Consider the following 25,610-nt stretch of genomic DNA (forward strand, 5'->3'; position numbering starts at 1 on the left):
GACCAGAATTGAACCCGGGACCCTTCAGTCCGCGGGCTGACGCTCTTTCCACTGAGCCAAACCAGCTGGGGCGAGTTAGGAAATTTAGAGATGATTGAATAATATAACAGGTCTTCCAGAAAGCAATTGTCCCCACAGTATGTTATGTTCAATTTTCAATGAAATTTAAACACAATCTATAATAATAAAAGCGTAATATGCTAATTAGACCAGACAGTCAAACGACCTTCCAGACGTCATTCTGGACAACCTTCCAGATGAAGCTGTGGCAGCGGTGACCGAGGCAGAAGAGGTTAGGGGCAATCAGGTAATAGGCAGAGTGGTTAGGGGCGATCAGGCAGGCAGGCAGAGTTGTTAGGGGCAATCAGGCAGGCAAGCAGAGTGGTTAAGGGCGATCAGGCAGTCAGGCAGAGTAGTTAGGGGTGGTCAGGTAGGCAGGCAGAGTGGTTAGGGGCAATGAAGCAGGCAGGCAGAGGCAGTTAGGGGCCATCAGGCAAGCAGGTGAGCAGTTAGGGGTGATCAGGCAGGCAGGAAGAGTGGTTAGGGGTGATCAGGCAAGCAGGCAGAGGCAGTAAGGGGCAATCAGGCAGGCAGGCAGGCGAACAATTAGGAGCCAGTGGTCCCGGATTGCGAGAGGGATGTCCGACTGCCAGTTTAGGATCGGGCCTAAACCGACATCCCCCAAGAGGTCCCGGATTGCAAGAGGGTACAGGCTGGGCTGAGGGGACCCCCCTCCACACACACACACGAATTTCATGCACTGGGCCTCTAGTTACTTATAAAAGTAAAACATTTGTGGTGAAGGCCTGGGTTGGGGTGGGAACCAGACGGAGAAAGAAAGTGGAGGGATAATGGGGACATCTGTAGTACCCTCAACAATAAAGATAAATAAATTTAAAAAATAAAAGTAAAACATTCATTGTGATTTTTAAAATATAGATAGATATAAAAATAAAAATTAACTAGTCTGTTATCCTAATCCCAGATGAAGAAAAATATTTTGGTGTATTTCCCTCTAATCCTTTATAAAAATTTGGTGTGTGCACATACCTTTTTCCCTAAGTTAGAATAGTACAATAGTAATTTTATGTGTTGCCTTCTTTAAGGTTATATCATAAGTATTTTCTTGTCAGTAGTCTTCAAAATATGACTTTTAATGCTCTAGCAGCCCTGCACTATAATGTGAGCTGTAATATGCTATTGAGTGAAACTCTGGTAGTATTATCCCAGGAGGATTTATAAGGAAGTATTGCTTTTGCCTTGGCCTTCTCCCTAGCTGCAGCATACCTTTGCTGGCATCCTAGTGTGTTCTTTCTGCATATCCTAAAATTCTGTGAATTAAACTTGGAAGTGCTTCTCTCCCCACTGACTTTTTTCTCTCTCTTTTTCTTTATTGATTAAGGTATTACATATGTGTCCTTATCGCCCCATTGGCCCCCCCCACACTCATGCCCTCACCCCCCTGGTGTCTATGTCCATTGGTTATGCTTATATGCATGCATACAAGTCCTTTGGTTGATCTCTCCCCCTTACCCCCACCCTGCCCTACCTTTCCTCTGAGGTTTGAACATCTGATTGATGTTTCTCTGTCTCTGGGTCTGTTTTTGTTCATCACTTTATGTTCATTATATTCCATAAATGAGTGAGATCATGTGATATTTATCTTTCTCTGACTGGCTTATTTCGCTTAGCATAATGCTCTCCAGTCCCATCCATGCTGTTGAAAATGGTAAGAATTCCTTCTTTTTTATTGCAGTGTAGTATTCCATTGAGTAGATGTACCACAGTTTTTTAATCCACTCATCTGCTGATGAGCACTTAGGCCGTTTCAAAATATTAGCTATGGTAAATTGTGCCGCTATGAACATAGGGGTGCATATATCCTTTCTGATTGGTGTTTCTAGTTTCTTGGGATATATTCCACTTTCAAGCTCATTTTATGAAGCCAGCATTACCCTAATACAAAACCAGATAAAGACAACACAGTGAAAGAGAATTACAGGCCAGTATCCCTCATGAACATAGATGCCAAAATCCTCAACAAAATTCTAGCAAATCGGATCCAGCAGTACATCAGACAGATCATACACCATGAACAAGTAGGATTTATCCCGGGGATGCAAGGATGGTGCAGTATCCACAAATCAATAACCGTGATACATCCCCACTGACTTTTGCTTCATGGCTTTATTTGATTTTTTATAACATCTTAATTGAGATAATTCACATACCATTAATTTCACCATCTTAAAGTGTACAATGTAATGGTTTTTAGTAATTCATAGACTTGTTCCAGTAGTAGGCATTGATTTGAAAGAGTAATGTCTGTACTCCAGACTTGGATTTTTCTGTCACTTTTTAACTCACAATTTATTTTGTTCACTTTTGGACTTATGCCACACTACCTGTGTATTTTCTTGGTGTCTAATTGTAGGGTGTCGTTCCAACTGCTCAGCGGGCTGCTATCGTTGTGGGAGTAGAGCTACCAGTCTACGATATTACAAAGAAGCACTTAATATTGTCAGGGGTGATGGGAGACACAATTTTAACTCACTTTGTGTAAGTATGATAGGTTGTGCTCATGCCATATTACCAGCACACAAAAAATCTCACTGAAATCCTCATGTAGAATTGATACCTTTATTCTACATCCCAGATGCTATGGGCGTTTTGGTACTTGAGGGCAGTATCTAATACAACAGCCTGTGAGATTTCTGTCAGTGTTTGCATTTTTTCATACACAGCTTCTATATATAATAAGCTCATCTGTTATTTGCTTTGGTTTATTTTAGAACAGAAAGCAAACTTTTCTCAATGAGAATCAGAAAAAGTCAAATTGTATAGGGCCTATGAAACAAAAACATAGTTTTGGGCCAAAGACTGTTGCCAGTCACATCCTACATTTTCTTCATCTTGCAATTTTTATGATATTTTACTACTGAAATGCATTTGGCATATGATCCTGTGTTTTGAAAAATCTACATAACTAATATATGATGTATGAAACTTGCTGTTTAGAAATCTTGCAATACTTTTAAAATTGTCCCCCTTTAAGAAAAAAAAGGTGTGTAAGTTTCAGTTTGAAAAGTGAAAAGGACAACTTTAAATGATGTCTCTTTAGAACATGTTTTTTTCTTTTTAGATTATAATGAAAGGACAAGTGCCAAGTTTTATCTGATGAGTCTGACTCATTGTACATTTAAGTTTGCCCTCATTTCTGTTTAGGGGGCAGGAGTGGAAGCAGGGCAGTCTATTTACTTGAACTTTTCATTTTTTAGTTCCAGTTTTACTTGTGGCTTGGCTGGGGCTCTGGCTTCTAATCCAGTTGATGTGGTTCGAACTCGCATGATGAACCAGAGGGCAATAGTGGGACATGTGGACCTCTACAAGGGTACTTTGGATGGTATTTTAAAGGTATGGACACTGTGGGCTTGCATTGCATTTTTAATTTTCGTTGGTGTCTTAGACCTTCTTTCAAGCCTTATTCTTAATTGCTACATATAATTCTGAAGACGTAAGAGTTACCATGTATATTTTAATAGGCTGTCAGAGTAATTTCCAGGTAGAAAAGCTGTGTCCTTGGCAATCTGCTGATGCTTAGTGGTCCTTAATATTATTATTCCGATTTGAATGCTTGTGACTGTAGGATACTTTTATCAATAGTACCGTGTACAATTAATATAAAGGACTTAATGAATCCCACATTTACACATTTCAAACAAGACGGAGACCCTGTGATAGAAAATCTGGTACTCAGTTTCAGTTCAGCATTGTGCTATTGTTCACACTTTTGCTTTGAAAGTTTCCACTATGTTATTCTTGTAGATAGCTAAATATCGTAAATGAATTATGTATGATACAATCACTGGTGATAATACTTCTACAAAATTGAAATTTGAGGCTAAAATATGATATTGCCATATAGTTTCTCTGTGGTTCAGCTTAATTTAACAACTTTTTATTATAGATCAGGCACATTTTAGTAGGCACAGAGAAATTATAGCATTTCTCTGTGGGTGTGCAAACATAATACAGCTTGGTAAGTGAAAAACTCAGGGATCTGTGGGAAGGAATTTTAGTCCAATTTGGAAGTTTAGGATGGGTTTCCTGTAGATGGTGGCATCATGAATAATAATAACTTATATGTTGAGTGCTTTACTATATATTTGGAAATATCCTAATGAGACCTTACATATTATTTTAGTGGTGACCATGTAGTAGCATTCATTAACAGAGCATCACAGGAAGAGGAACAGGTTTTGTGGGAGACATCACAGTTTTGAGCACTTAGTTTGAAGTTCCTGAGGAACATACAGTGGATATATTTGAATATATTAGTCTTTACTCAGAGGAGAGTTCGTGGGTGTAGCTAAGAGCCTTGGGAATCAGTAGTGTACAGGCATTGCATACTGTGGAGGGGGAGACCAAGGAGAGCAGGTAAAGGAATTCACAACATTTTTGCCTTCCTAGCACACTGGAGTGTTAAAAAAATTCCTTCCGTTAATAGTGATTCACAGAGGCACTGATTCTTAGACTCCGGGGAGTAGAGTTTGACAAAAACCCAATTGCTGTGCATTGAGGAGTGTGTTTATTTATTCATTCATTCATTCATTCATTTGAAACAAAAGTGTTTGTGTCTTATGTGCCAGGTACTGTTCTAGGTTGGTGAACAGTAAAGTCCTGTCTTTCATGACGCTGTAATTCTAATTGGAAGAGACAGATAAACACAGAGGGAGTGAGGATAAGTAGAGAAGGTTGGTTAAGGAGATAGAAGGTACAATAATCTAGTAATAGCATTTATTGAATGTTTACTATGTATCACACTATAATATATCCTTTAACTCACATCAACGTTATGGAATAGATAATTATCTTTCCCATTTTATAAAAGTGATTTTAGTTTCAGAGTAGCTAAGTATTTATCCAAGATTACACACCCAATAAGTGTTAGCTCTGGGATTTAAACCAGGACCTGTCTGATTCCAAAGTTTGTATTTATAACCACTATCCTGTGTTGTATAGAAGGAAACATTTTCATGTTGGTACTAACCTTTAATTATTTATATCTACTCACTGATTCACTTTTTTGCTATTAAAATTCTTTAAAAACAATTTCACTCTATATTATTATGATATATAATAGCATCATACTTTGTTATTTTATCTCTAAGAGTCCCCAAACACTTTGGCGAATGGAATAAGCATTCGTCTCTGACATAGAAATGAGCAACTGCAAACCTCATACTGTCATCTCCATCTTAAAACCATTGGGTGGATTTCCATTGATCCAAGGCTCTATATGATTTGACCTCTTTTTACTTCCACAGTCTTATCTTTCCTACCTTTACTATGCATTCCAGATATACTGAACAATTTCTAGTACTTGACTTTCTTTCATTTCCAAGTTTTCTTCCAAACCATATACTTTGTTAGATGCCCCCCCCCCCACTCCATCCTAAGTCCCTTTCACTTGGCTAGCTCCTGCTCATTTTTAGATCTCGTTACTTTTTCATAAAGGCCTTCCCTGATTGTTAAACTAGGTTATGTGTACATAGTTTAGTGCACTTGCTCTATCATAGCATTTATTATATTTTTAAAAATCTTTATTGAGGTCTAATTCACATATCATAAAATTAACCTATTCAAAGTAGCTTTTGGTATATTCACAGATATGTGCAACCATCATCACCACATTTTCATAACCTCAGAAGCCATATTTCCCCTATCTCCACCATCTCTGAGAAAGCACTAATCTACTTTCTATTACTGCAGAGTTGCCTATTCTGGATATCTCATATAAATGGAATTATAGAAAATGTGACCTTTTTGACTGGCTCCTTTCATTTTACCATAATGTTTCAAGGATCACCCATGTTATAACATGTATCAGTACTTTGTTCCTTTTTTTAAATTTGATTTTTTTTTACTTTGTTCCTTTTTAATTGTTCAAAGTATTACAAATAGTAGTACATATGTCTCCTTTTTTTTCAATTGACCTTCCCCCAGCCTCCCCTACCCCCCCCCCCCCCCCGGCACATGCCCTCACCCCTCTCCCAGTGTCTTGCGTACATTAGTTATGCTTATACTTTACTAGAGGCCTGGTGCACGAAATTTGTGCACCCTCTCCAATCTGGGACCCCTTGAGGGATGTCTGACTGCCCATTTAGGTCCAGCCCCTCTTGTAATCCAGGACTGCTGGCTCCCAACCACTTGCCTGCCTGCCTGCCTCTAACTGCTTCTGCCTGCCAGCCTGATCACCCCCTAACCACTCTCCTACCAGCCTGATTGATGCTCAACTGCTCCCCTGCTGGCCCAATTACCCCCAACTGCCCTCCCCTCTCAGCCTGATTGCCCCCAACTGCCCTCCCCTGCTGGCCATCTTGTGTCCACATGGGGGCAGCCATCTTGTGTGTTGGAGTGATGGTCAATTTGCATATTACCTCTTTATATTAGATAGGGTTTACAAGTCCTTCATTTGATCTCTTACCTTCACCCACCAATCCTCCCCAGCCTTCCCACTGTCATTTGACAGTCTGTTTGATGCTGCTCTGCCTCTATATCCATTTTTGTTCATCAGTTAATGTTGTTCATTATATTCCATAAATGAGTGAGATCATGTGGTATTTATCTTTCTCTGACTGGCTTATTTCACTTAGCATAATGCTCTCCAGGTGCATCCATGCTGTTGCAAATGGTAAGAATTCCTTCTTTTTTACTGCAGCGTAGTATTCCATGTATAGATTACCACAGTTTTATAATCCACTCATCTGCTGATGGGCACTTAGGCTGTTTCCAAATCTTAGCTATGGTAAATTGTGCTGCTATGAACATAGGGGTGCATATATCCTTTCTGATTGGTGTTTCTGGTTTCTTGGGATATATTCCTAGAAGTGGGATCACTGGGTCAAATGGGAGTTCCATTTTTTTTTAATATATTTTATGAGTTTTTACAGAGAGGAAGGGAGAGAGATAGAGAGTTAGAAACATCGATGAGAGAGAAACATCGATCAGCTGCCTCCTGCACATCTCCTACTGGGGATGTGCCCACAACCCAGGTACATGCCCTTGATCGGAATCGAACCTGGGACCTTTCAGTCCGCAAGCCGACGCTCTATCCACTGAGCCAAACCCGTTTCGGCGGGAGTTCCATTTTTAACTTTTTGAGGAAACTCCATACTGTTCTCCACAGTGGCTGCACCAGTCTGCATTCCCACCAGCAGTACACGAGGGTTCCTTTTTCTCTGCATCCTCACCAGCACTTGTCCTTTGTTGATTTGTTGATGATAGCCATTCTGACAGGTGTGAGCTGGTACCTCATTGTTGTTTTGATTTGCATCTCTCAGATGATTAGTGACTTTGAGCATGTTTTCATATATGTTTCTTGGCCTTCCTTATGTCCTCTTTCAAAAAGTGTCTAGGTCCTTTGCCCATTTTTTTTATTGGATAATATCCCATCATATGGCTACATCACATTCATTTCATTTTATTTTAATTACTTTTACTTTTTAATTCTTTTTAAATTTAATTTATTAGGGTGACAGTGGTTAATGAAACCATACAGGTTTCAAGTGTAAACTCAATAAAATATTATCTGCACTAGTTTCCCATCATTATCACTGAGTCACTATCTCATACATTCTGTTAGTTTATTCACAGCATTTTCTTCTATCTGAAATTACGCTCTTTATTATTTGTGTGTTTATTGTCTGAATCTATGGTTCTAGGTTATCTGTATCTGGGCTTTACTTTTACATCATGCACTCGTCACCCAAAGTAAAGTCTCTTTCCATCCCCATTTATCCTCCTTTTGCCCTCTTCTACCTTCCCCCACCCCCTTTCCCTCTGGCGGTCACCATACTATTGTCTGTGTCATATACGGGGTGGGAAAAGTAGGTTTATAGTTATTTGTATGGAAAGTAATACAATTATTAATAAACTATAATACAAGAATAAACTATGTTTTGTATACTCATAACTGTAAACTTACTTTTGCCATGCCTTATATTTTTTCTGCTTAATCTTTTCACCTTTTTTCACCCAGCCCCCAAACCCTTCCCCTCTGTAATTACATTTAATATCTGTCATCCAGTAGACTGTAAATTCCTTGAAGGCAGGACAGCATGCATCTTATTTGTCATTTTATCTACAGCAAATTATTTGTTGAATGAATGCATATGTTGTTTCTGTTTATCTATATAAAAGTTCTTGTTTGTTTTCATACAACTGCCTCAAGCCAAAAAATGTGCCTCCTAATACTAATGTTCTAAAGAAGTTAGTCAATATTTTGGAGCTTTATAAGGAGTCAGATGGCTCATGGAAGTGTTAGAGACTCTAACTGTGTTTGTATATCCATTCACTCAACAAATACAGGGCATTCCCCCCAAAATTTTTACACACTTTAACAGCTGATAACTCTGTTTTGAAAATGAAATGTATTTTAATAAACACAGCCTTTATAATTATTCAAAGTGTGTGTATACATTATTTTGGGCACCCTATATTTACTTAGATATTTGTTGACATTTGTTGACATTTGAGCAGAGGTCTGATGATGAGAAGGTGGCCATGTGAAGATTGGAGAGAAAAGTATTGCATTAAAGAAGGAACAGGTACAAAGGTCCTGAGTTGGGAATGAGCTGGACATGTTCAAGGGTTAAAAATAAGTTTGGCATGCCTGAGTGTGGTAAATGAAGGGCAAAGTGTAGGAAATGAAACTGGAGAGAAGGAGGGGCTAAATTATGTAGGATCCTAAATGTCATCACAGAAAACCTGCAGTTAGAATGAATTCCACTGGGAAGTCATTGGGGAGCTTTAAGCAGGAAAGTGACACTGTCTTGTTTAAAAATTTAAAAGGTTGTTTTGACTTCCAGGTGGAGATTGTAGACCAATTTGGAGGTTTATTGTGGTATTCTAGGTGAGAGGTGATGGGGTTGGATTGTATTTCTAAGGTCCCTTGTAATTTTAGCAATCTATGGTTCTAGGTTATCTGCATCTGGGCTTTACTCTTGCTGATTTTCACAATTTTTCAACATCAGTTTTGCTGAGACCTTTGACATTTGCTCATAATCCATTGGGGGAAGTATATTATCACTATGCTTTCATAAATAACGCCCTACTTATGTTGCTGTTTGCTCCAAAAAATGCTTAGTATGGATAATTATCTCGAGTACTCATTTTTTTCAGTTTAAGTATAGTTGGCATACAATATATTATGTTAGTTTTAGGTGTACAATATAATGATTTGACGTTTATATACCTTATGATATGATTACCACCATAAAACATAGCAATTCCACTTTTGGGAATTTATCTAAAGAAATCAAGCATAAGATAAGGGATATTTATAAGTCTGGATTCTCAAATTATTGTCTAGTCCAGATATATTTACTTTTTAGTATAGTGGTGGGTTTCACTTCACCAGTGGAAAGGCAAAATAACATTTTTTTGTTGTTAATCCTCACCTGAGTCTATTCTTCCATTGATTTTTAGAGAGAGTGGAAGGAAGGCAGTGAGAGAGAGAGAGAAAGAAACATTGATGTGAGAGAGACACATCAATTGGTTGCCTCCTAAATGGGCCCCAGCCAGGGCTGGGGATTGAGCCTATAACTGAGGTGCATGCCCTTGACTGGAATTGAACCCAGGCAGGATGACGCTCTAGCCACTGAGCCAAACCAACAAGAGCAGAATAACATTTTTTTCCAATGTCTAACACAATGCCTAAGTTACAGGAGTCACTTAAGAGATAATCTGTCCATTAAACAGGAACTGTTTCTATAGGTTGGATTCATTATACACCACTGGTTTATGACCTTTGATATACCTCATTTTTCCTTTAATTTATAATAACCATTAAGCTGGTATGTGTAGACCATCTTTGAAACAGGAAACCCAAACTCAAAGGAATTCACAATTTTCCTCATATGATCCTCAGAGCATTGATATGAGGTAGGCCCTAGCATTACACAGAACTGCAGTGATGAACCAGTGATGAAATGTTATTTGATGGCTTGACTGGGGCTGGGATATTTGCTTCAAAGATCATTCATGTGGCTGTTAGCAGGAAGCCTCTCTTCCTCTTTGGCTGTTGGCAAGAGGCCTTAGTTTCTCACAGTTGGGCCTTTTCATGACATGGAAGCTGGCCTCCTCCAGAGTGAATGATCTAAAAGAGAACAAGGCAGAAGCTTTATATATAAAGCATCTTTTATAACAAAGCATTGGAGATGACATGTTCACCACCGCTTTATTCTATTGGAGACACAGACCAATCCTGATACGTGTGGGTGGGCCTACACAAGGGTATGAAAAACTGGAGGTGGCTTTCTTTGGGGACCATCTTGGAAGCTGTCTACCACAGATACTTTCTTTTTTTTTCCTGGGGGGGATACCTTTTTATTGCAAATGGTAAATAGCCCTCATGCATTTAGTCCATCACATTGTATTTTTTTTTCCCTAACCCTATCTTTATCCCTAACCCTAACCCTATCTTTATCCCTAACCCTAACCCTAACCCTATCCTTATCCTTAGTCCATCACATTTTAAAACATACATTTCTTCTCATGCTTATACATTTTCTGATAGGAAACTCTGCAGGGATCATTTTGCAGTTAATGTTGAAGGCGATACTTTCTTTCTCTTATTTGCTAGTATTACTGTTATCTCAGCATCAAGAATACATTTGCATATGGTAGGTGCTCAATAAATATTTGTTGAATGAATGGGTAGATTTATTTAGATTATCTATGAATTCAAATGTGTGTCTAGAAAAAAAGGACTATTCATGGAGCCATGAGTTGTTGGGGACTTGGAAGATGAATATTAAAATACATGTAATTGTCAGATGTAAAGAGTAAGGGGAATTCACTCTATTTTTTATTACATCTTTCAGATGTGGAAACACGAGGGCTTTTTTGCACTCTATAAAGGATTTTGGCCAAACTGGCTTCGACTTGGACCCTGGAACATCATTGTATCCTTTCACAACATGAGAATGAAAGCAAATACTTTAAGCTCCCAGGTAATTCTAGGCTATGGGAAGGAAAATTTGATCCTTGAAGCTTTTAGGCAAGTGAGAAACCTAAGTATTCTAACGGTAACCATTGAGGATGGAATTAAGAAATGACTTTCAGTTGGAGTCTAATACAAACTGAAAGGACTAGAAAAGGCATAGCAAAGTGTCCTCTTAAAAAAAAAAGCACTAACAATAACAGACAAATCTGGAAGGTGCTATTTCCCTGCTGGGAAATGCCCACAGAAAAGTCCATGCTGAGGAGGTCTATATTTCCTATCCCCTAACTATAGGACCAAAACAGCTGGAGAAATAATAAGACAGAAAACATAAATAGGGTGAAGGAATCTAGGGTCAAATAGGGCTATTTCCTCAGGGGTGAATCTCCTTACTTTGTGTTTGAGTGCCTTCTACATGCAGAGTCATGAATTGGATGCTGTGGGTGGTGGTGTGTGTACAGTAGTGAGCATTGCATGGTTGAAAAGTAATTTCCTGCCCTTGTGGAGTCTATAGGTTGAGGGAGATAGTATTTCTCACCCTCCTTGGGATTGCTCTGATTACCTAATGTCTGTAAACGATTATTCTAGAACTGAATTATATGTTACCATTGATGTTCTTGGGTGTGTGTGTGTGTGTGTGTGTGTGTGTGTGTGTGTGTGTGTTATTTGCCCCCTGAAGACTCCAATTATGTTAGAATTTTAATCTGTTTATATTGCTAAATGCCAGTGAAGATAATGGACACATGGTGGGCATTCAGTACATGCTGATATGCCAGGTATTGTTTTTAAAAAGACTTTTAAGCAAGTGCAACTTAGAGTAGCACAAACTAAGTACCTTAATTTAAGAATGCAATGCACAATTTTAAAACTGGGTTTGGCTTTCTGTGTTAACCCAGTGATCTTCCATGACTTACTCTTCAGTTTTTTATCACATATGAGCAGCTTAAGAGACTTCAGATCTAAGGACTGAATTACATGTGAGCCAAGCCCTGCCAACCTTTCTACTCTTTTTCCCTTTTCCTTCTTCAAATGTATTTTGACAAAGTTGTGAGTGTTTACTGAACCATTGGTCTCCTAAGGGCCTCCTGAAGGAAGAACAATAGATAGGATTGTTCAAAATTGTTCAGTTGTTTGTGGTACCATGTTAACTTCCCTGAGAGGAAGTGTTAACATTGAGATTCTGGCACCAGATTGGTATCTTCTATGAAGATGGATACTGATGGGTGACATTCAAAATGGCCTTCTTTTTAAATGTGGGTTAAATGTAGTTGGTTAGCCTCAGACTTGGGTGAGAGCAGAAGGCATAGGCCAGGGAAGTTATTGCTGTGTATGTTACAGACCTCGGTTCTCATTAAAGACTTTATTGGAGGAATTACTTTGGTTTTGTCTTCATTTACTATTTTCCCCTTTGCCAATTCTTTATAAGTTACATTCTCCAGAGACTGATAAAGAGAAGGTGTCTATGAAATGGAGTCTGGACTCTTACAACATATTTATGAGCACAGACTAAGTGCATTGTGCTTTCCCACTGTCATTCATTGTCATAATGCCACTCACTTGTAAACATTAGGCAAGTGGTCCTTTTCTAATCATGAATAAAAAAACAAGTAGCTAATTTAGAAGTTTGTACAGATAAAATGCTAAAAGTGGCTTAAAATAGAACTCTGTGTCTAGGTTTCTAATTGTCTTATATGCAAAATGTTCTGCCTACTTTCTTGTACTAGAATAGTGCCTAGCACATTGTAGGCACTCAAATATTTGTGGACTAAGTAGTTTACTGTAGTTCTTCATCCTTATCCGTTCATTATTTGTTCAAACAACATTATGTGTCTCTTATATCTTAGATGCTGGGAATATAAAAATGAGTTAAGATAGTCTCTGTTTCCAAGCTCACATTATAATAGACAATTACAGTAGGTGCTATGTACTATGTGAAAGATCAACGAAGTACTGCAGAAGCACAGAGGAGGGAACTAGAGGATTGGCCAAGGACTTCATAGTGGAGTTTATATTTGTGCTAAAAAGCAGATTTTACCATATGGATGAGACAGGGAAGGACATTCCAGACAGGGGAATGAGAAAAGTTCAGTGTGGCCAAGATGTAGGACAGTGGTTTTCAAATACCACGTGAGGCAAATCATCTGGCGATCTTGTGAAAATGTAAGTTCCCATCATCTGAGAACCTAACCTTACTTGGGGCAAAGGCATTTTGCTTTGTTACAGGCACTGAACCTGGTCCTTAACATTATACTTTGAGAAACACTGGTTAAAAAATAATGTGGGCTAGAATGAAAGGAAGAGTAGTGTGGCCAAAGGGTCAAATTATGAAGGGTCTCTATATGCCCAAAGAAAGAGTTTGACTTTTATCCGGAGGGATAGGGCAGACAAAGGAAGTTTAAAATAGGGAATTAACATAACAGCTTTTGTTTTTAGGAAGATAACCCTAGTGTGGAGGGTATCCTGGAGGGGAACAGCCCTAAAAAGGTTAAGACATACTGAAATCTACTTCCCTATACATCTAGGTAAACAAAACAAGAGTCCAGATAAACTAAGAAAATTTGTCCCAAGTCACATAGCCGGATTGTGGCAGGTTTGAGACTAGCACATTGCTATCAGAGTTCTTTGTCTCATTCTACCACCCACAGTCCTTCTTAACTGTCAGTCTAAAGCACTACCTTTTGAAAATTAATTTTAATAGGTTTTATTTTTTTAGAGATGTTTTAGTTGCATAACAAAATTGTGCAGAAGGTACAGAGGTTTCCCATGTACTCCCTATGCCCACATGTGCATAGCTCCCTCTCCCACATCAAAATTATTCACCAGAGTGATTAATTTGTTACAATTTAGGAATCTACATAAATGTCAGACAAGAAAAAGTCCAAGTACTGAGCCTGGGGAAGTCCAACATAAAATAAGGCAGAAAACCACAGAGGACACTAGCAATGACTACATACTCAGCCTAAGTTGTCTTAATAAGACTAATATTCTGATGAATGATAAAGAATAAAGGGGGCAAGAGAGTAAATTATTTTTAATATGAAATTTGGAGAAAAAATAGTTTGAAGCTGATGAGGTCTTTAGCCAAATTACTAAAGTTTTAAGGAGTGTTGTCTTTATAGTAGCCAAAATCATGGGCAGATAGTTCAAATTAAAGAATTTGATTTGCTCTTTTGGTATAGTATCTTATCCTGTTCTTAGTCATGGATTAATATAATATCCTCCTCACCCCTCCCTCCCATAACTTATTGATGGATAGAATATTTTGATTGAGCACTCAGGATTAACCCATTTCTATAGTGAAATAGGCTGCAGTAAGGGTCCCTCAGGGAGTACATAAAGATCTGCCTCTTGCCACATAGCATTTATAGGGGATTATTTATATGTATGAAGAATTTAGTTTTTCACAAAGATTATTCACCATAGAGTACCCTTAAGTAATAACTCTCCGTTGTATGTTTGAATTGCAATTTTTGATTGAAAAATATCTTTATATGGGCATGTCAGATATGAAATAGATCCACCAGTGTCTTTTGAAGGTATACTGAGAAGGGAACTCTTTCAGTCAATGAATACAAGGAAATAATATTTAAAGGGACTAAGGACATTGATTGAAATCTTGTTTGTCTCAAAAAACAACACAACCCTCTGTACTGTCTGCTCAATTTATCTGTAAACCAAAAACTTTTCTAAAAAATAAAATCTGTTCATTTAAAAAATGCTCCGAATGAAAGGGTAACACAAAGATAAGCAGGCACTGCTGATTTGCAAAGAAATAATTACTTTCCCAAGTAAAAAAAACCCAGTATATAAAAAAACAATATCAAGAGTTGGTGAAGAAATTGAAACTCTCATACACTTCTGGAGAGGTTGTAAAATGGTGTGGCTCCTTTGGAAGATAGTTGGACAGTTCCTCAAAAGCAAAACATAGAATTGCCGTATCGTCCTTGCAGCATTATTCACAATAATGAAAAGGCAGAAGCAACCCAGATGCCCATCAACTGATGAATGGATAAATGAAGAGTAGTATATCCATGCAATAGAGTATTGTTCAGCCATAAAGATATATGAAATGCTGATACATGCTACAATGTGGACTAACCTTGAAAACACTATAAATGCAAGAAGTCAGACACAAAAGGGCACATATATGATCCCAGTTAAATTAAATACCCAGAATAGGAAAATCCATAAATATAGAAAATAAATTAGTGGTTGCCTATGGCTGTGAGGGGCAGGGGGATGAGGTGAGAAGGGACTGATAATGAGTATAAAATTTAATTTTGGGATGAAAATGTTCTAAAATTAGATTATGGTGATGGTTGCACAACTCTGTAAGTATACTAAGAAACATTAAATTACATGCTTTAAATAGGTGCACTCATGGTATGTAAATTATCTCAATCAAGTATTTATAAAAGCCCAGCATGTATGTGTTTTAGCTTGATTAGGATAGCTAGTGAGGGATTTCAATGAAGCTACTCAATAACAAAATACAGTTTGATTCATATTAACTCCAGATGATTACATGGATTTTTTTTTTAATAAGCAAATTCCTCATGTTACCAGCAATCTGAAGATTAAATAACTGACATTTCTGATCTGGAAACTCTAGGTTTGAAGGGATAAAATAGTGATCAAAGTCTGTAGGGTATGTGATGAAAAAACATTCAATTTTTAATTTTTTTTAATTTGAGAGGTTACAGCATTAGAAAACTAATACTACTACTAATAACAACAACACTTATATGGCTATATTATGTGTCAGATACTGTTATAAGTGTATTGTGTTTCTAAAACTCTATTTACATTGCCCAGTTCAGTGGTTTAGTGTCGACCTGTGAACCAGGAGATCGCGGGACATGCTGGGTGTGCAGGAGGCAGCTGATCAATGATTCTCTCGCATCATTGATGTTTCTATCTCTCTCTCCCTCTCCTGTCTTCTCTGAAATCAATAAAAATATATTTTTTTAAAAAAACAATTTACATTCTTCCGACCACCCTATAAAGTAGGTACTATTCTTATTTTTTCTTATGAGAAACAAGTTCAGAATGGTAAAATACTTTTGTTCCTAGGAAATGGCAGAACTAGGATTCTAACTAGGCAGTCTGGCTCATGAGCCCATACTTGTAATGACTATGCTAGAGGTGTACGGACACAGTCTCGTCCAGGGTTACTTAAAGTTTATGGCAGGTGAGCAGTAAAGAATATTGATTTCATTAATTCCCCTATCTTTATAGCACCCTGGGAGAGAGAAGGTCAATAGCTGTGGTTGGTCACTCTTTGACACTTAACTGTAATACTGGACTGAAATTATTTTCTTAGAGACATGCGACTAAATATATATTTTTTCTCTTATTCTCCACTTTGTACTGCTTTCCCTCTCTTCTTTTTTTGGTCTTTCTTCTCAATGACCTCCTTCATCACTAGCCCACTACACACAGATGAACTTGTTCTTGTCATGTGTTGTACTATTTTTTGAAGAACTTGGAATTATTGATACAGATGCCACTAGTTTGAAATTTAATAATGTGCACATGGGGCTAGCCTTCTCACTGTCTCTCATCCAGTGCAAAGAAGTGTGTTGTTAGGCTTATAAACAAATTTATGGGAAAAGTAATTAAACTACTATGAACCTGACTATAAGTAATTTTTCATTCACTAAAGCATATCATATAAGTGACAACACTTTTGTTAGCCTAGCCCAATCAGAATATTACATGTAAATTAGAGTAATGATATTGCTTCTTAAAAAACAAATGTCTTCATATCTTCTCAGAATGGCCACTCTGCATTAATCTCAATTCCTAAGGTTTCACTAAAGGATATTTCTTCTCTTTATTCAGTGTCATAGCATCAAAATTCAGTTTTATTTTGGGCTGTGTCTAACTCATTATAAACATTCATTGTGCATACTTGTCTGTCCCATTCATTTAGTAAATAAGATAAACAATTTAACACATCATTGTGTAAAACTACTAAGGGGCCTGGTAATCTTAAAGTAGTAGTTGGAATTTTGGATTATGAGTCTGGTTTTCACATTTGAAATAACCTCTAGCCATTCAGCTATAATTGCCTGGTTTAGTTTTCTCACTTTTTAACCCATCTCTGAGATGACATGACATCAGTTTGCTTTTATGTGGGAAGTATTTTAGTATTTGTTAAATGGCCCAGTGGGCAAATCTGCAAAAATATTATGAGTGATAAAAGTGCAATGAACAGTTTTGTAAGACAGTGTGGCATTTTACTGGGCCAATGAGTGTGTTATCTCAGTGTGTTTATCAGCTTTTTAGTACCTAATGTCAACACAATTGAGACAGAACTGGAACTGATGTAGATTTATTATAGTAAATAGGAAATATGACACAATCACAAACCTAAAGAAATAAGAGACCCCCCCCTCAGGCTTTTGGTTTTACATGATTTTAGCCCCCCCCTCCCCCCGGCGCCAGTCCTCTGGAGCAAATGAATCCTGCCCGACTCACTGTATAGAGGTGTTTTGAAAAGAAAAAAACAACAGGAACTGCTTTGTGCATTGAAACAGACTCTGAGACCCTAAACAGCTGCACTGGTCGTTTCTAGGACTCCTCATGAGAGGGCTCTTTGAGCTCAGTGGCTGATTATGGTCCCAACAGCTTGTAAATCCAGTGGACATATGGTTGGGTAGTAGCATGTTAAGCTTTCATGAACTTTACCCTGCCATAGGTGATCCATTAGATGAGCAACCTTTCCTTTTCAGCTAGGCTGAGAGACTACGGCTTCGAGACTTAACTGCATCAAAACTTGTCTCCTGACTCCATGTGATCATGTTTTTATATTCTCATGCCTTAGCATTTGATGGTATTGTACAAAACAACTACCTCAGAAAATTTTAAGAGTGAAAACACATTGAAATCAATACTTGGATATCATACAATGCTATATTGATGATCTAGTTGTACTGTGAGGACTGTTCTTAGGTACTGTGTCCCATTAGTTCAGATTTCTAAATTTGCAGTTTAACTCTAGCAGCAGGGCATATCAATAGGTTTCCTTTTGTAAATACCAACTAGGTAATCTTCAGTATGGTTTATACTTTCAGGAAGCCATGCACTTTTTTTTTAGATATTCATATCAGTGTAGTGTGTTCATTTATAACTCACTTTTCATTTTTGTTAGCAAATATCCTAGGGAAACATTACACTTCAAGAAATTCCAGCAAAAATATAAATCAGAATTCTTATAAATGTTTAATGCTCCTTGACCTAGTAATATTGCTTTGGAGAATTTATCCAAAGGCATTAAACAGACATGTCAAATATTACAGAAGGATATTGTGGTATTATAACAGTGAAAAATTGGAAATAACATAAATGTACAACTATAGGGAAAAGGTTAAAATATATACTTATGTTGAAAAAACAACCTTTACAAGTCATATTTTTGAAGAAAACTTAATGACAGAAAAATACACAATATAAAGCTAAGTGAAGAGAACAGATGAAAGAGAATAACAGTGATCATTTCTGGATGATACAATTATGGATAACTGTATTTTCAAAATTTTCTAAAATGAACAAAAACTGCTATTATAATCAGAGAAGAATAATGAAAATCATATGTACATCAATATATATCTCTAACAAATCCCAGCAAAGCTGGGGCAGTTTTAATACCTAGCTCTGAATAATGAATGTTTGTGGGGTACATAAACAGATAAATAGACAGATAAATGAATGAATGACAGTTGACACTTGTAGGTACCATAATAGAGTTTATGTGACTGCAGAAATAACAAATAAATATTTTTTAATTAAAATGAGATTTCAGATCAGCCAGTGGTTTGAAGGATGACATAGGGGTTACTGAAGGAGTCACAAAATGAGTGGCTGACAGCAGCCAAGGAGTTGTGGTCAAGTCTTAGGTCCATTGCTGTTCTTGCTGGCCAGCTATTGACACCATTTTTCCTCTTGTTCTATTTGTGTCTTTGAAATTTCTCTCATGCCTGCTGATTTCACTGGTCTATATTCAGTTTGGCCATTTACTGAGAGAATGAAATCAAAATCATGAGTTCATTTCCCGTTTGAACCATGTACATGTCTTCATATAGAAAAAGATATTCCAAGGCTAACTCCGGCTGGCCAAATCTCAGAGATGGGCTTATTGGTCATGTGGACAAGCAGGTGAGTGTGGGTAGATTAGGGAACCCTGCCTCTAACACTTGTGAGACCACCCAAAATGCCCCTGCACAGAGTGCTTTGTGTTCTTATGTTCTTGAAAGTAGTCCTCTGAAACTGGTATGCTTTGTATAGTGTTAGCTACTTGAGAAGTCAGTATAAAACTTAGTCATGTCACAATTTTTATAACAAATTCACAATAAGCTGTTCATGGAAACTATACATGGGACTGATTGACCTACATTTCATCATATAAGGTCTTAATATCTTTTGGCTATTTTGATCAAATTGCTAAACTGAATCTGGCTTTTTTGCATGTCCATCCAGAGACAACACTGAATGCATGAATGAAATTTAAATGATTCTTCTCCAGTGCATTCCCTTATCTGTGAAGGGGCCTGCATCAAAGAAAGCCATTAGACTTTCATATAGCATTCTGTATCTTTGCTCTTGGTGGCTTTTTAAATGCAGTGTTTTTCATTGCAGTTACTCTTAAGCCCAAGTGGATGATTATAGTGCCTTGCTTGTATCTGCTCTGCCTTGATCCTGCTAAGATATTCGATTTACTGTTTGTGTTTTTCAACCTGAGTCACCTCTCATCATTCATTTTTTTTTTAAAAAAAAACACCTTATTTAGGGATTGAGGAATTCACAGCTCTGAACTGTGAATTTACGTATGTTCAAAATTGTTCTTGTCCTGGAGGTCATAATATCTACAGATATGATGGGCTCCCTTAAATTGGCCAGCTGGATGTTTTATTCAGGATTTTTAAGGAAGAGGGAGAGAACATTTTCTAAGCACTAACAGTGTGCTGTAGTTTACTAGGCATTTTTTACATACATTATCAGAGTTAGTCCTCACTATGACCAAATAAGGTAGGCATTATTACCACAGTTTTACAAATGAGGAGACTGCAGCTTTGAGAATTTAAATGGCTGATCATAATTTGAACGCTGATCTATGGGACTTCAAAGTCTGTGATTTTTTTCCACTGCACATACTGACTCCCAGGGATAAAGGGTTTCTTAAACGGAACTTAATAATACCATAAACACCTAGCTTCTCTTCAGCTCCTGCCTTTCTCCTGTAACTAATTTCCATTATACTCTGCTTGTGTTACCTTGACAAGATCAGTCCTTTGCAGCAAGACCAAGAAATTAAGCTTTGAACCACTAATAATGAGGGTAGTCATTTGAGCTGGCTTTCAATTTTGTCCAAAAACTCAGTTAGTTTGTGTTTTACCTAGTTCCCAATAACTCATAATCCAATCCAAGGGTGTTCCTTATTGCTGGCATAACTGGTCCTCGCTGGGTGCTCAATACTTCAATGCATGTTGGCTTCCATCATCCCCTCGAGAGCCAAAAAAGTTCTTCAGTTGTAGGAACATAAAACCTACCATGGTGAAGGCAAGCACAGTCTTCCCCTGGACCAGAGTGGTAAGCAAAGCAACTGAAAAAAGATCTCCCAAAGGAGGGTTTATGTGTTAGAATAAATTAGTGAGAAACAGGCCATTTGTGAAGGTAAAGGTTGAAAACAGGGAGAAAGGAATTTTTGAGAGTATAGAAATTGTAAGGGATGATCATTAACCTCTGAACAACTTAAGGAAAGCAAGTTAGGAGTTCATCTAAGACTGAAGGGGAATTAAAAGCCAAGTGCAAAGTATCCAAGTTCCCAGGCCATCATTTTAGAGATACAGAGAGGTTAACCTTCCAAGGCTGTTTTGGTACCAAATCCCAGACAAATTCATCCATACTGTTGAGGTTTCTTCTTGCCCTCTTTTGTCTATTCAGCTTTCTAGGGAGATAACCTAGTTTAGGGCCTTAAGTGACAAACTTTCTAGGAATCCACTGTGGAGACCAGGAGATTGAGGAGAGGGTTACATGGAAGCTCAGGAAGGCTGAGTGTAGTTCCCGGGTTTCTTCCCCACTCTGTTCTTGAATTTTTGCTGCTAGGGTTGCCGAGAGGGAACCTGCGCATAATTCCCAGATTCCAACAGTCATTTTCTGTACCCACAGAAAGCAGAAAGAGGCACCTGCTCCCCAGCTGGTCTCCTGAGCCATTGTGGAGACATCCTTTTATGCGACTGAGTTTCTTAGGAAAATGAAAGTTTGGGAGTAAATGGAAGAAATTCAAGGTCTAAAGAGCAAAGTGGGTCTAGTGTAAAGAGTTTGGTAGTGCCTTTCTTGATACTGACCCCTTTTCCCTTTTTCTCCCCTTTCTGTGTCTCAGAATTTGTGGTTCATCATTGTCATCAGCCAAGTAGCTACAAATTAAGAGTCCAACTGAGGGGAAGGGGCACCACAGAGTTCGAAAGGTGGTAGATTGGGAGAGTTAATAGAAATAATCACAAGTAGGCTATTTCCCTGAGAAACACTGTCTTGAACACCATGATGTGTGGGAAAAGACACGTTTTAGAATCTAATACAGGTTCCTACATTTTGTGCAAACTCACTAGTTAAAATGTCTGATTTATATCAGGGGGACAGGACTCCTCACTTTACCAAAGCAATCACTATAATAAAGTTAGAAAGAATAGAATTTCAAACAAAAAAAGAACAGACCTCATTTTTTTCTAGTGCTGTGCTGTCCAATATGGTAGCCACTAGCCACATGTGGCTATTGAGCATTTGAAATATTGCTAGTTTGGATTGAGATGTTCTGTAAAGGTAAAATGCACACCAAACTTCAAAGATCTAGTGTGCAAAAAATAATGCAATAGCTTTTTAAAATATTGATTACATTGAAATAATGTTTTGGCTGTATTGGATTAAATAAAACATGAATTTCACCTATTATTTTTTAAACCTGTTTAATGTAACTAATAGAACATTTAAAACTATGTATGTGGAAAACAAACTATATATGTGGCTTGCATTATATTTCTATTGGACAGTGTTGTTCTGGTATATTAAAAATAGGGTTTGACTTTTAAGCATCTTTACAGTCGTACATTTCTTTTTAAAAATATATAGTTTTATTGATTTTAGAGAGAGGAAGGGAGAGGGAGAGAGAGATAGAAATATCAATGATGAGAGAGAAACATTGATTGGCTGCCTCCTGCACACACCCTACATCAAGCCCGCAACCCAGGCATCTGCCCTGACGGGGAATCGAACCGTGACCTCCTGGTTCATGAGTTGATGCTGAACCACTGAGCAATACCAGCTGGGCACAATAGAACATTTATTGCTTTAAGTAAGTACACCTATACAGGAGAAACAGACTTATTGCAAGAGAAGGACACAGAAATGGAGATTTTCAAATGGGGAAATTGATTATAGAAGAAAGTCAGCAACCTGTCTCAGTTACCTCTTAGTCTAGGGTGAGGGGTTATGGGGTCATGATCAATTGCCTGAAATAAGTGCTTTCATTCCCCTAGTTCCATCTGATCTCCTGGTTGGGACCCAGAGAGAGGAGGGAAAGGGCATTTTGAAACTTCTTTCACCTTACCGTCTTAGCCATCAAGCTGTGGGTGAGAGATAGTGGCAATGTGACAGGAACTTTCCCTCGACACGTCTGGGCCACCATCCCTGGCCAAGAAAAGGAGGAAGAATGAAGCGAGCCCTTTCTTCACTCCCAGGGCCATCTGGTAGAGCTGCTGCCGCACCTCCTTCTGCCAATAGGCGTAGATGAGTGGGTTGAGCAGGGAGTTGCCCACACCAAGCAGCCACAGGTACCGTTCCAGTACTAAATAGAGGTGGCACTCTTGGCAGGCCACCTGCACAATGCCAGTGATAAGGAATGGGGTCCAGGACAGAGTGAAGCTCCCAATGAGAACAGCCACAGTGCGGACAGCCTTGAAGTCGCTGGGAGTCCGTGGGGGCCGGTAAGCTCCAGCTGTGGCTCCTGCATGTTCCATCTTCCGGATCTGTTGGCTGTGCATAGAGGCAATCTTGAGCATGTCACAGTAGAAGAACACAAAAAGGAGCAGGGCTGGGAAGAAGCCAGCGCAGGAGAGTGTCAGCACAAAGCGCGGGTGAAACACAGCGAAGAAGCTGCAGGGCCCCTGGTAGGTGGTCTGCTGGAATATGGGGACTCCAAGTGGGAGGAAGCCAATGATGTAAGACACCAACCACAGCCCAGCAATGCAGGCTCCAGCCACAAACCCATTCATGATCTGGAAGTAGCGGAGAGGCTGCTTGATGGCAAGGTACCTGTCAGAGGCAATCAGCATGACTGTGAGGACAGAAGCAGCTGCGGAGGAAGTGACAAATGCCATCCGAAGACTGCACAGGGTCTTCTGTGTGGGCCGAGCTGGGTTGGAGAGCTGGTCAGTGACAAGGCCAGAAATCGCCACGCCAAGCAAGGTGTCAGCCACAGCCAGATTCAAGGTGAAGCAAAGACTAACACCATCATTCCTGTGGATCAACAACAGCTCAGCCACGGCCACTAGTGCATTAGCAGCAATGATGAGGGACGCCAGGACAGCAAGGATCACTCCAAATGGGAAAGATGACTCCATGTCTGGAAGTGGCAGGATTTCCACTTACCAAGGCATGCTGGCTCTCTAGCTCAATTTCTCATGGGCTGGAGGAGAAGAAGCTGTGGATTCAGAGCTACAGCACAATTCTGGCCATCACTGGCAGTCCAGGCTGGCAGCTTGTCATCTTTGGGATCCTGCTGGTTGTTAAGAATCACTCATTCTTCCATTTTCAGTCCTCAGCCTCTTGCTTCTCCAGCTCTCTGAAGGCAGCAATCCCTGTGCAGACCTCCCCTGAGCCCTGAGTTAGTCCCTCCCCCTCCAACAACCAAGTTACTAGACAACTCGAAAGTACCTGGTGCACACTCTCACCAGACTCTCTCTCCTTTCACTGATGCTTCACAGACGATGGAGGGACTGGAGCATTCAGTAGATCTCCTGTCTGGCAGATGATACAATTGACTAACCACACCTTTTCTTCCTCCACAGCCTAATGTTAAATTTCCACTTCTTTTCTTCCTCAATCTCAAGCTTAACAACTAATCTCAGCTTAATCAAGCACTTGCTCAGTAACTAATTCTCAGTTACTATGATGACTGCTTTTAATGAAAGCAAGATGATCATAATCAGTTAAAGTGGGAAGTGAGGTCAGGCAAGCTATTTCAGGGCTCAGCAGACTTCCAGGGGATTTATCATATATTTTAGCTGTTTCTTATCTTTTGCTTCCTAACACCGAAGATTCTAATTTTCTCAAACAGGGTGTGCTGTTTCCCTCTTTCTCATCCCTCGGAATTCAGTCAGTTTGGGATTTAGAAGGGAGGGAAAAATCAAGCTGAGAACTGTAAATAGCATTCATTTTGTTTAGAATATAGCCTGTCCCTGTCTACTAGTAAGGCTGTGTCTGTGGGATATACTCACTGAAAATTTTTCTGCACCATGTCAGACCATGTTTCTGGTCATGAGTAGTGGCTGCCAGCCTTGCCTTTATCTTGTGACCTTGCCTTTAAAATTTGTTTAAAATAGATTTTTATTGATTTCAGAGAGAAAGGGAGAGGGAAAGAGAGAATAGAAACATCAATGATGAGAGAGGATCATTGATTGGCTGCCTCCTGCAACTCCACACTGGAGATTCAACCCACAACCCGGGCAAGTGCCCTGACAGAGAATCAAACTGTGACCTCCTGGTTCATAGGTTGACCCTCAACCATTGAGCCACACCAGCTGGGCTAACCTTGCCTTTCTTGATCTTTGTCTTTCTTGATCCTGTAGACCTAAGATATATCTGGGACAGGAGAAGAGGAGGTGGACTGCATTCTAGAAAGTGTCTGCTCTAATGTTTGTGGAATTTTCCATTTCCCAGGGATAGAGTTAGGCCAAAGGGTGACAGTGTTGTTGAGGCAGGTGAGATAGGCTCAGAAAGGGCAGCTGTGTAGGTCACTCCTATTTTAGGTTGTATATCCATTTGCGCAGGTACATTAGAACTAACCTTTTGCCTGCTGCTCTCTTCTTGGATACCAAGAAAAGAGGGGTGGGGAGAAGAGTGGTTATAAGCTTATTTACACAGTTCAGGTGACAGCACAAATGGGAAAGGTTATTTTAAGTGAGGGAGTGGAGCAAGGTGCAGAGTTGGAGGCAAATATATTCAGATGTTTTGACAGACTAAGTGGGCCTTTGGCAGATGTTTCTCCTACAAAGGATCAGAAAGGCTGTGGCGTGGGGACTTGGTATTTCAGTTGCCAGCCTGAGTACTGTTCTTATTCTTGTTACATCCATTAGAAGGCTGATTTCAGTTGCTTGGCACCTGGCTTAATTTTATACGTGCTTTTGTTTTCCCAGCCCTAGACTCCATTCATGGAGTCAAGATGGCCCAAGATGCTCAAACTTGAGAGTGCATCAGAATCTCCTATGGGGCTTGGGCTTCATCCCCAGAATTTGGGATTCATTAGGTCTGTGGTGGGCCTGAGAATCTGCATTTCTAACCACTTCCTAGGTCAGTGGTCGGCAAACTCATTAGTCAACAGAGCCAAATA

General features: G+C 39.0%; 2 protein-coding genes across 6 annotated transcripts in view; one reads left to right on the forward strand and one right to left on the reverse strand.

Moving 5' to 3' along the window:
- The window catches only part of SLC25A14 (solute carrier family 25 member 14), a gene marked incomplete at its 5' end in the record, with an annotated part of 30,031 nt that extends 17,650 nt beyond the window's left edge, over positions 1 to 12,381 (forward strand). For 2 of the 5 annotated variants that reach the window (XM_081115160.1, XM_081115162.1), the window contains 4 exons: positions 2,435 to 2,559; positions 3,279 to 3,414; positions 10,887 to 10,967; positions 11,927 to 12,379. In XM_081115160.1, coding sequence (XP_080971286.1) covers positions 2,435 to 2,559; positions 3,279 to 3,414; positions 10,887 to 10,967; positions 11,927 to 11,968 — 384 coding nt within the window. In that variant the 3' untranslated portion in view covers positions 11,969 to 12,379. Of the gene's footprint in view, positions 1 to 2,434; positions 2,560 to 3,278; positions 3,415 to 10,886; positions 10,968 to 11,926 lie in introns of all 5 variants that reach the window. The other 3 variants (XM_081115163.1, XM_081115164.1, XM_081115161.1) reach the window with 2 other exon arrangements.
- GPR119 (G protein-coupled receptor 119) lies at positions 10,116 to 23,622 on the reverse strand (the record flags this gene model as incomplete). The annotated part of the gene is made up of 2 exons (XM_081115165.1): positions 10,116 to 10,159; positions 22,611 to 23,622. One exon carries the CDS (start codon positions 23,620 to 23,622, stop codon positions 22,615 to 22,617), a length of 1,008 nt encoding a protein of 335 aa, XP_080971291.1. The 3' UTR covers positions 10,116 to 10,159; positions 22,611 to 22,614.
- Positions 23,623 to 25,610: the final 1,988 nt, after the last annotated feature.

The sequence above is a fragment of the Myotis nattereri genome (assembly GCF_964212035.1).
Source record: "Myotis nattereri genome assembly, chromosome: X".
NCBI classification, from domain to species: Eukaryota; Metazoa; Chordata; class Mammalia; order Chiroptera; family Vespertilionidae; genus Myotis; species Myotis nattereri.